Source organism: Onychostoma macrolepis, chromosome 02 (assembly GCF_012432095.1).
Source record: "Onychostoma macrolepis isolate SWU-2019 chromosome 02, ASM1243209v1, whole genome shotgun sequence".
Classification (NCBI taxonomy): domain Eukaryota; kingdom Metazoa; phylum Chordata; class Actinopteri; order Cypriniformes; family Cyprinidae; genus Onychostoma; species Onychostoma macrolepis.
Window position 1 is genome coordinate 2,961,077 of NC_081156.1, and position 15,402 is coordinate 2,976,478.

General features: G+C 36.7%; 1 protein-coding gene across 1 annotated transcript in view; it reads right to left on the reverse strand.

Moving 5' to 3' along the window:
- Positions 1 to 15,402, reverse strand: part of gpt (glutamic--pyruvic transaminase) — a 33,149-nt gene that overhangs the window by 7,502 nt on the left and 10,245 nt on the right. Inside the window, 5 exon segments of the mRNA XM_058798502.1 lie at positions 503 to 611; positions 835 to 924; positions 10,756 to 10,945; positions 11,422 to 11,438; positions 11,440 to 11,616. Of these exon segments, the coding sequence (XP_058654485.1) occupies positions 503 to 611; positions 835 to 924; positions 10,756 to 10,945; positions 11,422 to 11,438; positions 11,440 to 11,616 (583 nt within the window).

A 15,402-nucleotide genomic window follows, 5' to 3' on the forward strand; every position in this document is an offset into this window, starting at 1 on the left:
CAATAATGACACTGTGAGATTGTTTTTCTTCTTCTTTTTTTTTTTTTAACTTGATGACAATTTTCATTTTTGAATGAACTATCATCATTTTAAGTTTTTCACCATTTTTAGTTCATTAAAATCAACATTAAATGAAAACTGTCCATTATTTACTTTATTAATACATATTTCATAGCACTACTTTTCAGATGACATCACCAAGGCCTCTTATTTTTCCTTTCCAAAAGAGACCACTGGATAAAAGCAAGAACCTCTCAACATTTTTTTCCTCAATAAATATCCAGTTTCTCTCATAAATGTATCACATTACAGAAATAAAATAGGTTGTCATTTCATCTTGACTTTATATGTGTACATTTAAACAAAATGATTATCTAAAGGTTCATATTTCACAGTCTTTCACATTATATGAGATCATCTGCATGTGTAATAATTATAAACATTTGGAGACTGTTGTCATTTGATATTTCATGCCAACTCTCATTATACACACATCACATACCGATGCTGTTTCCTCCACATGATTGCAAAATACGCCTCGCTCGATTTTTGGCATCTTCTGGAAACTTGTTGTCATCAAGTAGTTGTGGATAAGTACACAACGCCATCACCTAGAGAAAACAAATAGCTTATGAGGCTACATAAAAATCAAGGAAAAAAGGAAAACTAGTCAAAATAAAAAATGGCTATGTACAAATGGGTTCATCAGAAACTGTTGACTTTGGATAATGCATGGAACAGCTGAAAGCGCAGTAGACCTGAAAATGACTGGAAACGTCTAGAGTAGATCATTCATTGAGACTCTTAGTCAGCAAAAGGAGAAGAATCACGTACCTGTCGAAAAAAGGTGATTGGCCGTTGCCCCATAGCGTGAGCATCTCCGATGTTTGCTTTAATGACCTCTTCAAAAGGCTTCTTGACCCCCTGTAACAGAGTGAAAAAAAGTCATTCCAAGCACAAAAAAAACTTAAAAGACAGAAGACAAATGAAAACAATGCATTCTAAAATTGGCTCAAAAATCAAAATGTTTGTAATCCTCCAACTGGACAGAATCATAGTTTAAAGCCCAAAAAAATAAAAATAAAATCAAAGTCTGTGCCCATCATACACTAAACGATTTTCTGTTAAATCTGTCAACTCCAACTGCCCAAAATCTGCAGACTGCCCATGATTTTTGCCATAATGCAAGGTTTAGGGATTGGCAAGCCACTGCTAGGCAGTTGCTAAGGTGTTTGTAGTGGTTGGTAAAGTGTTAAACTTATCATATATCATTGCAAACGTTACTCTGTGCTCTAAAAATAGACATATTTTATGACATTGTGCCATGCAAGGTCTTTTCATAATCTAAAGAAATGTGCAAGCATGTCAGTGGGGTACGGTTGAGACACAGTGTATCAACTGTACCCGGATTGGTGTCCTATTGCTTCATATGCTGTTTAGTTGAACAGTGTTCTGATAATTGGTCACATTTACACATATGCTATGCAAATTCAGTTAAAAAAAAAAAAATTATTTGTAATATTTCAACTGTCTATTATCAATGGACATATTTGGTAACACTTTATTTTAAGGTGTCATAATACAGAGTAATTACCTAATTAAGTACTTAGTAGTAGCAGTTGTACTTACATGAAATAAAATGTACTTACCATGTAACTAAGTTATGGAACAGCGTGTAATTACAGTTTGTAATTATGTAGATGTAATAGGCAGCTACTGTTACACATAACAGGCCGAGTCTGTTACACAGGTACTTGTACACTTAAATACAATCTTGATACACTTTATTTTAAGTAGCTTATGCCTGTGTAATATTCTGTAATTGTAATGTAATTAGAAATGTATTACATGTATTTTAGCTGTGTACTGGTGGGTTAAATCAAACTAAGGTGCAGCTGGATAAGGTGTACAGTATAAATACACATGGAGAACACTTAATTACAATCTTGATACACTTTATTTTAAGTAGCTTATGTCTGTGTACTTACATTTATAATTACGTTGTATAAAGTCTGCAACACATATGTAACAAACTTTTGGTTACATAAGTTGCTGTGTAACAGACTCGGCCTGTTATGTGTAACAGTATCTGCCTATTACATGTACATAATTACAAACTGTAATTACAGGCTGTTTTATAACTTGGTTACATGGCAAGTACATTTTTTTTTCATGCAAGTACAACGGCTGTTTTATGGCAACAATGACTTGTTTCATAATTATTCTGACACCTTCAGTTCCACTAATGCTCACAAGTGCGTGTTTTCACCTTGAACACACCTTATGAAATGGCCTGGGTGTGAACTGAAATGTAAGAACATTAATATTCATGATGAAGACTCTACCTGATTGGTTAGTAAAACAACTGGTTAATCAGCAGCCTTAATACAGAGTGGGCTTTAGGCATAGGGACTAACAAGCTAGCAGACTTTCTCCACCATCCTACATTTCAGACATTTGCACATCAAGGCTCTTTTTCACTTTAAGGGCCAGATTTACTAACTGCACCAGCGCAAACCGTCTTTTGCCGTTAAAACAGTACTGTCAGGATTTACTCAAGACGCACAATTAGCACTGAAAAGGCATGGACACAGTTATATTTGACCTTACTGAATATGCATTTGTAGGAGTTTCCCTTTCAGATGCAAAATTAATGGGAGGAGAGTATTCAAATGAATCACGCAACGCGATTTACTAACATTTGCGCTTGTCAAATTACTGGTATTAACGCCCCAAAAAAGCATGTCTTAAACTATTTAGTGCCTGTGTTGTAAGTAGATCACCCGCACTTGATGAGTATCGGCTCTGCTTATTTACGACTACGCTAATTTGCACTGCGCTTGGTAGGCTATGTTGCGTTGGTCGATATGTAAATGAGATGTTGCATCACCCGCAGAAATTTACACGACCAACAGTGCTGTTTTGGAATTGTGCTCTCGTTGCGCTAATTTGTCCTGTTTAGTAAATCTGGCCCTACGTTTGAGGAAATTTTTTTCACAGGTTTTATCGTAAACCAGAAAAATTCTTAAATCTGATTGCTTAGAAAAGTAATAGCAGATCTCTCCTCAATTGTGCAAGATGATTTTTGTGATTTTTATTCTATTTTATTATATCTGATCAGCAGAGGGTTAAAATGCTGTTTGGTTATCTGGTGAACAAACAAGCAGCAAGGGTCAGTAGTACTGCTGATGGCAGGGGTTCACCCAGTCCCCTTCTGTGTCCCATTCTTTCTGTTTACTCATTTCAAAAGCACTTCAACAGACTGTGCAGCTGAAGCCTCACAAACAACCCCTCTGTCACTCTCGCTGCATGCTGATTGGAACACACAAACACCTTGTTTTTTCCAAATATGTTGTTCTCTCCCATGTGGTACACACGGTTCTGACAGAGCAAGACAATAAGACTGTTGTTTAACTGTCATCTGAGGATTTTTTCAGTGATGTATTACCTGCTTAAGGAAATGATCAAATATTTCAATGATCAGACAGATGGAGTGAAAGCTTATTCAAACACTGAATGTGAATGTGTGGGATAAAGACATCGCTCCTACAATGATGAGATTAAATGGAGACAGGGCTTAACCCCATATGTGTCTCCTGTAGAGCGCTCATATTTGCTAAGGAACCAGTGTCTGTAATAAAATTCACAGTTTTCATCATGAAGATTTGTCATCATTCTCTGAATTGTGTAGCCAGCAAAGGGAGTGATGAGTTGACAGGAATGGCGTGATTCCCTAGTCTGCTATGAGTCAGCATTCCTGCAGTTGCATTTTGTACTCTCTATGAGTGTTTGATAGTTCTTTGGTAAATCAGCCAATTACTCAGCTATTGCAGTTGTGAAGTCTAGAAGTAACAAATGTGTGAATGCATGAATTTCTCACTGCCTATAAGAGAGAGAATATCACACAACTTAGAGATGATGATAATACGCTGTTCTACAAATGATGGAAATAATGTTTGTTTTATAAAAATCATTATACATTATAGTCATTATGTCAGCATTGTAACTTTTCAATGTGAAGTGGTCAAAAACCTTCTCATAAAAATGTTTTATGAATGTGAAATCTTGCAGCCAGAGCAGGTCCTTACATGATCAGCAGGAATGTGCTTCCTGAATCCAATCTCATAACACGTTATACAAGGACAGTCAGACTTCTAGATGTCACAACGAAAACTCAGAAACGATCAAAGAGTTGCATGCAAATGCAGTATTTTAATAATTATAATAATAAAAAAGTACAAGAAACAAGGAAACCACAAATAAGGAAAATAGAACTAAACTGGGGTGTAAGCAGATTGGGTCACACTTTATATTAGGTGGCCTTAACTACTATGTACTTACATAAAAAAATAAGTACAATGTACTTATTGTGTTCATATTGTATTGCAAAACACTTTTGCAGCTATTGAGGTGGGATATGGGTAAGGTTAGGGACAGGTTTGGTGGTTTGGGTAGGTTTAAGGGTGGGTTAAGCTGTAAGGGATGGTCAACAGTGTAATTATAAATGTATTTACAGAAATTAATTACAGATGTAATTACATATAGGTGTTTTTAAAAATATAAGTACAATGTAAAAACATGTACAAAATAAGTGCATTGTACCAAATGATTAATTTAAATGTAAGTACACAGTAGTTAAGGCCACCTAATATAAAGTGGGACCGCAGATTGTATAAAAAGTATACTCTTCAAATCCTAGACAGCAGCTGATAATCCTGTCATCTATGAATAGGCAAGCATGGGTTGTATAAGGAATAGTTAAAGGAATAGTTCACTTAAAATTCAAAAAGAAAGATAAATGGTTACCAAAACTGGTTACCAACTTTCTTAAAAATATTTTCTTTTGTGTTCCACAATAGAAAAAAGTCATACAGGTTTGGAACAATATGAGTGTCAGTAAATGATGGCAGAATTTTCATGGTAAACTAGCCCTCTAAAACCCCCTAAATTAACCCTTTACAACATGTTTTTCTCTGCTAGCTAAAACATATATGGTTTGTAAATTTATCCTTTGAATTTGAGTTTTGGCTGCAGGAAATCTTTTAGTATATGTCTAATATTGCTCAATACATAAAAAATGGTTTCTGTCAAAATACCAATGTTGCTGTGACAGTTGAGTTTATTCTTCTAATTGTTCTACACTTAATGTCCTAATTTCTGCAAGGTGGCTCTGAAATGAACTCTTATCAACCTTTATATGGCAGCTAAGGTTTTGTCTCAAGTGAATCATTATTATATTCAGCTATAATTAAGTATTTTTGTAATGAATGCCTAAATTATACACATCTTATGTGACTAATTTCGAACATAAGCTGTTTAATTAAAGTAGAACATTAATGAGAGCTATAACAGTTGAATTTCACTTGAGAGCACAGGTGTTTTTCATTAGCTATTCGAAACTAATCAAAAAAATTAAGAATGGTGCATTAGACAGTTTTACACTTGTGATGGAAATATTTTATGTAATGCCTCAGAATTAGTCAAAAGGGTATGATCAACATAGAATATTAAGAAAAGTTCAGACTAAGGAAGCTCAGATCAAAGACTGTGTCTCTCTACGATAAAATAATCTATACTTATCCAAAAAATGCTTAAAACAGAATGACAAACCAATGACCAGATCAGTATAACCAATCAACCAAGACTTGAGTGACATTGATTTTTACTCAACTACAAGGTGTGAATGTTCATGTATCCTTCTGTTCAGGGAGTCTCTCTTGGTTGTTGTGACCAGTGGGTTCCCGGCCGTGAATAAAACTTTCATTCCTGCAACGAGCAACTTGGGAGTGGTGTCTGGTATATGCTGTGCAGCTGAGGAATAGAGGTACTAAAGATTCAATACTCGGAGTTAGTATTGAAGATCCTGTGTCGGACCAGCATACAGATGAGAAAGACGTGAGAGTGTACAGATGCTAAAGACCTGTGTGCTCATGTGTGATTGAGGCAGTGATAGTAGCTTCTTGACGGGACGCCATCACTATACTTCAGGGTATTTGGGGGAATTCAGGGAATGAGCTTGAGATACTGTAGATATTATATTAACAACTGGTAGTTGTTTGAATTGTCTGTGGTGAAGTCAGATTAGTATTGGGAATTTCTACGACACACCGTACACACAAATAGTGTATGACTGTTTCTATTACTGTGAGAAATGTATTTTCATAATTTTTCAAATTTGCTTAAATTATACTGTACAACGGTTGTCAGGCCACTGGAATTATTACAAACTTGATTGTTGTGAAATCTAACTTACATAAGGAGGGGGATCACATTTACATCTAAATGATAGTTCATTTAAACTAAACGGATTCAGTCAGACTGAATAAAAAGAGTGTGCTTGTCACTGCGTGTTTAACTTGTCTCATGCCCAACAGGCATCTTCTTAACAAAAGATGAGTAGCACACGCCAATATTTTTGTTGTTTCGTAAAAGACATTCTTGCAAAAGAGTTCAGCATGCTATATGTGTGATATAAAACATAGGCTTAGTGCTGAAATTGTACTTGCACTTGATTATGGCTCTTTCATTCTCCCACATGTCATCCTGTCCCTCAGGCTCCAGCTGTCTGGAATTCAACAAACAACAGCAGCGCTCCCAGTAGTTGGTACGGACGGGACTAGATTGCAAGCAGCACATCTGTTTCTCACTATAGAGAGAGACTGAGTCTCTGTCCAATAGAACCAGATGCATCTACCAGAAACTCCCACCTCCCCAAAAGAAAAGACCAAAAGCATTATTTCCCAACCCTTGGTCACAAAGGGGAGATGATGGCAGCCAATCAGAGGTAGCTGTGTGTCTACCGCCCCTATAAGGGAATGACAACCTTTAATCCTGTTTGAGCAGAGGGTGGATGTTTTGTGTTGGAAAGAGGCTTCAGACCTGTAAAACTGAGTCACGCAGACTTTCACCGTATGAAGCACGAGGGACAGTGGGTCACATTTCACTAAGCATTTCTGCAGTTATTACAGCTGGCCTCACCCTACATTAACTGCCATTCGTTTAGTCAACATACGACTGATGATCTACATTCCAGATTTATAGCAGCATGTTATAGATATAGATATAAAGATGCAGTGCATGATAAACAAATTTCAAGGTTAAAAGGCTGCTTTAAATGAAATGTATTTAAAAAAAAAAGAAAGATTGCAACAGTGTGCTGACCTTTCACTTGTTTTTTTTTGGTAATGCACCTGTTTTTGTTATTTTTTGTGTACACCACCCCACTCCATAGAGGATAGAGGTAAGCAATGATATCTGCTGCTTCAGAAGAAGAAGAAGAAAAAAAAAACACTTTAGGAAAGTTTGAGCAAATGTTCATAACACATCATATTCTAAATATTAATAATATAATACACATTTCTGGTGTATGTGGAACATTATGATTGATAATCAGAGACATGTTTCTCTATTTTTCTGTTAATAATAATTCTGTAATAAATTTGGGGTGTAACTTTGTACTGTTGTGTTTTTGTGCAAGTCACCAGTTTCAGTTCCAGCTCCAGCAAAAACCAGCAGAGGATATTATTTTAGAAAGGTTATTCATAATGTCCTGTTGAAAGCAGTTCTTTTTTTCCCCTTTATTTGTGTAGTTCCTATTGAAACAGCAGGACATAATGAAGGGTTACCTCACTGAAAAAAATAAGAAGTTAAATTTACTTAATTTTTCTTTTGCAAGCTTTTGCACGAATATTTTTTAAGTAAAATTTAAATACGGAATTAAGTCAAATCTACTTAACTAAGTTATCTGAAATTAGTAAAGGAAATAAGTCAATTTAACGTGTCCAGGTAGAGTTTGATGAGTAATTTCTACTTAATTATTTTAAGTTTACCCTGCAATACTCAAGTACATTTCACTCAGTCACGGTTTGTAAACTTTACTCACTTTAACATGGCACTGAAAAAAAAAAATGCCTATAAAGCATGTGGTTAAGTTACAAGCACGTATGTAAGCAAGTAGACTGCTCGTTATTCATTTTAAGGTAATATGTTGACTCAATATAGTTATTAATTGAATGAACACAGAGACCTGAATACCTGGCACATGATACACAATGACGGTGACAATCAGTGAATAGTGTTTGAGTATGAATGGGTCATTTTGAGTAAATAATGAACTTCAGATGTCACAAAACAGCAAGTTACTTCACCTAACAACAAAAGCAACCACAAAACAGTGTAAATACATCTCGAAAACAGCAAAAAAAAAAAAAAAGTCCTTATTATTCATGCCCAAGTGCATGATGGGAACAACGGGATCATGACGTTGATATTTACTTAAACAATATTTGTAAAAATAACAAACAATTCCAAGTAAAATATACAAATATTCAAACTTTAAATTCTACAAGCTTAAATTGAGTACTAATATTGAATTTACTCTTTTATTCAAATTCTTGCCTGAACTAAATTATTTAATGTAGAAATTACATTTGTTTTTCTGTAGTATTTACTTCACCAAAAAATCATTTTTATCAGTGAGTTAATTAGTTAAATCTTATGGGCGGGACATTCCCACTCTAGCAAACATTTGATTGAACAAAATCCTGTTCAGCGCAAGATGATTCATCAATGTTTTTGGTCCATAATCCCAGAAGAGACAGAGAGTTTACATGTGTGTATTTTTAAGAAATAAATTAATTTAGTTAACTTTTAGGAGTATGCTAGCATGTATGGACTCAAAGCTAAAATCCCTAGACTAAAAGCATCAAAACCTAATTCTGATTTAATCAAATCTTTAGACCATATGTTCTGTATGAGCTATACAAAAGATCATTCTGTTTTTGTCTATCAATGTCTGGAACAAATAGCTATTTTAAGAATAAATGCAAATTATTTACAGTAAGATGTTCACTGAATGTTAATAAGCATATGCATACTGTGTACTGTGCATCTCAATATGGTATAATCATACACTCATCCTCCTGCTCCTGTGCCCCTGAAACATTCATGAAACCTTATGTTTGGACTTTCTGTAGCTCAGGGCATCGTAGTCCACTGTCCTGCAGAGTTTAGCTTCAACAGAATCAAACAGAGCAGCCTGCAATTTTCAAGTAATCCCGAAGACTTTGGTTACGTTTTGCAGGTGCATTTGATTAAGGTTGGAGCTAAACTCTGCAGGATAGTGGACTTTAAAGGCCAGAGTTGCTCACCTCTGACGTAAGTTTGTGTACTTTTTAACTACATGGATACTAAGTATACTTGCTTTTGCAGTATTGTAATCTTTTACATAACGATAAAACTGAGAGAAAGACAAAGACAAACAAAAAGACAAAGAATAGCAGAGTGAAAGAGACAGCATCAAAGAAAACTAGAGGATTAAGATGAGTAAGTGAATGAGAAAAAGCAAGCAGTAGGAAGCCAAAGAAAGATTTGTACAGTATTAGGTGAAGGCCACCTTTGTCATGCATGTCTTTCCCAGAAACCTAAAACCAGGCCTGACAACAGGTGCCAAGACTAAAACAGAGTGCATATTCTTTCCTAGATCAAGAAATCCCCCAACAGACAATGCTGAAAAACATCTAGTCTGCATTATTATAACATGAGATTCCTGGAAGACAGTTGTACAGTTTTGATGAGAGCAATGAGAGAAAGATGTTGTGATTGAGCTCTTTCACAATTTAATTATAGACACCTTTAATAGAGTCTGTAGACTCGTTGTTCTTGCAGTACTTGTTCCTGCAGTCTCTAACCATGTGTGTATGTGTGTGTGGATGTTGTCACTGTGACCGTCTGTACCTTGCATCTGAGCAAAGACCTTTTGTATGTAGCTTAGGGGCAAATTTAAATGATTTGAAATTGTGTGACAGTTATAATTTGTATAAAACCGGATTAAATAATTGTCACACAATATTGAAATGGTTTATTTCATGGTTTGTTTAGATTATCACGGGTTTTAAAATGTAATTATTATTTTTATAATGCATTTTGCATAGTTTATGACTGAAGTTCTGGCTCTGAGGCAAGGAGCATAAAAGCATTTGAAAAAATAAAAGGCATTTTAAAAAAATCTAATAACCAAAATAACTTTTGTAAGCTTTAAATAAGTGATGAATGTGGTTTAAAAACAAAATATCTAACAAGATTTTCTGGTGAGAATGTGTGTTAAATGTTAGATCTGGAAGAAAATAATTCAGCTTCAGCTGTTGTTTTGCAACTGTGTGGCAACAGATGTTTGAAATCTAATATAATTTCCATGTGTGTTAGTTCTTGAAAGGTGCTGTAGTTTACTTAGATACAGCCACCAATTTAAAGAGTGAGGTAAAGACTTGACAAACAGAAATGTTCTCTGTTCCTATGACAATCAGTGCTGACTCTAGCCTGTGATCTTATCAAGGACATGATCTCATAGTTTACTACTCCCAGCACCACTCATGGCCATCAGAAATGAGGATTGCTAGATGTCTGTAGCCATAACTAAATAAGTAACAAAGAATGGACTTTATGAGTGATGACGGTCTGCCTCACAAACTCTGACCTAGTCAATTTTCCAAAAAACAGGATAGAGAGTGACCAAAAAATAGCTTTTAAATGTCACAGTAGCTCATCAGTTCATCTAGTTGTTTTGACTTTAGAACGGGGTGATAGTCACATAAACACACTGCATAATTATTATCCTGATATGCTACGTGTATGTCTTGCTTCCAAACTGTGCGCATGGGAATTACGGGATGTTTGCTGAATTTACAACCTGCCATAACATAAACTTTCGCGCAATGCATTACTTTTTTGCGATGATGTAATGAATACTGCTCGTACCTCTTTTAGCTCCTTCTCGATCTGAACCGCACGCTGAACGATTGGTCCGCGAACCGCGTAGTCAACCTTCTTCACGTTGGCGTTCATGGTGTCAACGGTCAGTACTTTCCCCCGAAGGGGTAACGCTCCGTTTTCGGACATCTTCTGGTGTAGATGTTCGCTTTGGGCCGCCGAGAATGCAGAAAAATTCCTATGGGGAGAAGAAAGGGGAGGCAGTGGAGAAAAGTTCAGGACCCAATCTGGAACCTTGGGGTACACCGCCGCGTAAGCCTCACATCTTCCCCATTTCAAAACACTCACGGTTCTGTTAGATAACATTTTTTATTTATAAACAGTTAAAAGCGCAACAGGTTTACTTAACGGTTTAAGAGGTAGCTTAAATTTGGGTTCTTAAACTTTGGTTATCAGCGCACGTTTGCTGTTATGCGCTTAGTAAACCCTACAAAGATCTACTCGAGAAGACCTTTGGACTGTGCATCAGATCAAGATTTCATAAGAAGCACAAGCAGCTGCTGACCCCCACTAAATCCCCACGCCTCTTTTTCTCTATCGGGCTCAAAAACAGTACATTCAGTGTTTCTCTAGTTACTTTTCCATGACTGCCTCTATTTAAATGGGGAGTTTAATAGCCAGTACCTCCTCCCGACAGTGGGCTACATTACGCACCAGAAGTGTAGAAAGGGAAGCCTCCTCGGTTACCGAGACGACAGACAGCAACGATCGACCTGTGTGAAGCGTCTGAAGCGGCTCCAAACTTTGACCGGTGTAAAACTTCCCTTCACAGTGAACCTCCTCCCATTGATCCAATAACTGAGAATAAAGCACGCCAGCTCCTCCCATGTTGACTAAGGCTCTGTGTGTCTTGCAGAAGAGATTAACAAACAGTGCGGTCATATTACAGGATTATGTGTTCTTTGAAAGAGTTGTTCCGCAAATGTACTGGCAAACTTCAGGAAATAGTAGACCAGCTGGAGAAAATGGCAAAATGACAAGTATTGATGCTAAATCTAATTAGTTGTCATGTGATCAGGGACCATGATGTTCCAAACAGTATGCTCTTTGTTATTCAACCACTTTGGTCTTATTAGAATATGCAAGGGGACTGGTTGGTTGTTAAAGAGGAGATATTACAGGATATATTATTAAAATGCTCTTCACATTAAGAGAAAACGATTCTTTCACAGAAAGTTTCTTTAGGGAACCCAGAATAGTTATTCTAAGCCACTGCAGTGAAAACACTTTATACAGTGTAAGGTTTACAGAACCTCAGACACTTTGATCTTCTGAGACAGACATACACACCTGTGCATTAACATACAGACATCTGTTTCCACATCTCACAGAGAGAAGATGCGGGAAAAGTCCCTTCTCCCCTATCCTCTCCACCCACTTCCTCTCACCCATCTCCCTTCTCTCAGCTCACTCAGAATGGTCAATAGAATAATATAATGTTCTACATGAATGCAAGTGATATTTACAGACATGTTTGGTATCATTTGAATTGTTTCAGGGCGACTGGTACAATGGTCTCAATTTTACAAGTAAACTAAAAGGTAACAGATCCTGGGTGTGCCATTTCCTAATGTGTTTCATGCAAATTACCATCTGTTCCCCAAAAAGGTGTAAATGAACACGTGTATGACTTGAATGCAAATTCAATTGTTATCTCCTGTCCACACACTTCATATGTATTTTTCTAAAGTCAGTTATGCATCTTACTCTTAGATTCATCTTTGATTTATTTGATATCTCTGAATTGGCTGTGTAATTGGCATAATACATTTTCACCTGACTGCTAATAAATTGTTACATTTGATTTTATTCTGACTTATTTTCTCAAGTAGATTAAGTGAAGGTGTATGTTACCAACTGCATCCAGGGTTAAGTGCATACTAGATCTCAGGTTAGATGGAGCATGGGGCACATCAGGTGAGACTCTAGCTTTCTAACTAACTTCTTGACTTTAGTTAAGTCGTTATGCAGTTGCATTAACTATGGGAGGGGGGGGGGCGGCTACACAAAATACTACTGGAGTATGCGGGATTACACATTTAAGAATCTGTCTTAGATCTACTGATCCTATATATCCTGACATAAAATCACCTGAAGTGAAATACATTGCATTTAGCATTTATGGTAAAGATGATGACATCAGATGAACGATTCTGTTAAACAAAGTTTGTAGCAAGATGTTCCTGCCAGTTTCAGTTCTCTTATTGTAAGACAAATGAGCCAGATGACTGAGACTCTCACCTTTTGTTTGTAATGGCTCTTGGTGCCCCTTCCCCAGTTTGGTCAAATGGGACAGGTTGCTATCAGTCTTGTAGCTACGGGTGGGCCTGGGTGGGCCCGGGCCCACCCACTTTCATCTGTGGCCCACCCAATAAGAAGTTTGTAATTTTCCAAATGGATGTAGTTTATTAAACGATACTAATAAACGTCTTATTTCACTGTAACTTTATTTATTAACGATTTTAAATGCTTGTTTTCATGGTCAATTACAGGATCGTTTTCCCTCTTCCTATAGGTGCATCATATGCTTGTCAAAATGATGATTCGTCCGTTTCTGTTAGTCCCACCCACAATGTTGTGTTTACGACCTGTGTTTACGACGTACGGATATAATAGTAAAATGTGCGTGTTTGTGAAGTTAAATTTGAAATTATCCTAGTGAACCAAACATAAATCAGATCAATTCTTGTAAAAAGTAAAAGTCATAACAATAAATCCGGACCGTCTACAAATGAAACCCGACAAGACCACCTGAGGGTGCTGGATTTATCGATCGGAAACTTCTGAACCAAGCGTTCACACTGAACCAAGTTTGAAACATCATATTAGCATAGGTACAGTGTTTGATTCACTAAACAGATGCGTCCTTTGTGGAAAGAAACACAAACATTGTGCTAGATCCTGGGGCCTGTACCATGAAGCCGGATTAGCTGGCTAGCTAGGTAAATTGCAGTTTAGTTTGCACCAATCCTGGGTTTTAGGTACCATGAAAGTGGCTTGGCTTTTAGCTGCGTTCATTACCATAGTAACTTACACTGCACAGCTAACCTGCTCCGGGGCAGGTTATGTTCTGAGTTAGAGATCGCAAACTGAAATTGGACCAATCGGATGTGAGCAAAGTGACACACGTCTGACACAAACAAAAGTCACTCCCCCAGTTTATTTTCCTACAAATTAAAGGTCACTATGAAGTACCTTAAAAAAAAAAAAAAAATTGTCTGGCTTTATATGATAATTACAATTTACATATGATTTATATAACTTCAATATGATTTATATTATTATTACTCCATTACACAAGCACTTTTAGTTTAACAATTATTATAAAGCGTTTATTTTAAATGAATATTAATATATACAGATCATATGTAATATAAATAAGTGGTAGAATCAATAGATAACACTTTTAAAATGGCTACATGTGACCTTACATGTTTGAGTCTATATCGTTATATATTATCAACTATATAAACTAACTTTACAAGTTTCACTTGTGACTGCACTGATAGAGCAAGATAATTTCCTTTATTTGTCCTTTTTCATGGACAAGTAATTCAGTGGAAATGCGTTTAAATTCCTCATATTCTTTAATCTCTTAACCTTTAACAAAAGAGTTTTGTATCTCGCTGACTCTCTCGCGAGAACTGAATCACGCTTGATCTGTGTTGTGATTGGCTGTTCGCCGCTGATGTCACACATTCATGTGCACGTGCTCCATTAACTCAGGATCAAGCCTGAGTTGACAGAGAAAGTTGATGATCAGCTTCATGGTACCAACAAAGCCAGATTGGAGTGGTTTGCATTTGTCAAGTCAAAACTTATCCTATAACTGAATTTGTTCATCTGCCATCATGGTACAGGCCCCTGGTCGCCACAACAAACTGCATAATTTGCAGCTGCGCACATTTCTGCAGTCCTCGATGTGCGTGAACTGACAGAGACGCTTGATTATGAAATCATCAGCAAAGCCCCGTTGTTTCGCACAGAGGTAATGCTTTTTAATAAACTTCCTTCAGTTAACGTTAGTTAATGCATTAACTAACATTAGCAATACGTTTGTTACCATGTTTATTCATCTTTGTTAACCAGCTCAGTCAAATGTTAACAGGTAACTTTTAATAATGTCCTATTAGTAAATTTTGAAATGAACATTAATATAACAAATTACTAATGTTAATGCATGCTTTAGAAGTACTGTGTAATGAACCTTGGTGCTCTATTTTTTTTTGGCAATTTGACATGCAGTTTTCATAAACACCTGGGCCACTCAGTTTTATGTAGGCCCACCCACTTAAACTGTAACGGGGCTGACGAGATGCGAGACGTGCAGATCCATGTGCAAGCTTTTATTTAAAAGGCATGGTCATAAATACAGGCAGGGTCGAAACAATGGCAAACAGGTATGGCGGGGACAAGACAAAGAGTAATCCTAGGGCAAGCGTGGGTCTACGATCGGTGAACAATATCCAATGGGGCAAGGCAGAGAGATAATCCAGGTATACGAGCTAGAATCCAAGAGGGGTGCATACAGAGTCCGAACGGCAAGGCAAGGGTTAATCCAGGAAACACGGGCTAGAATCAGACACAGGAAAGGCAAGACTAATACAACTAAGTGGGCTCCGTAGAGTAGATATC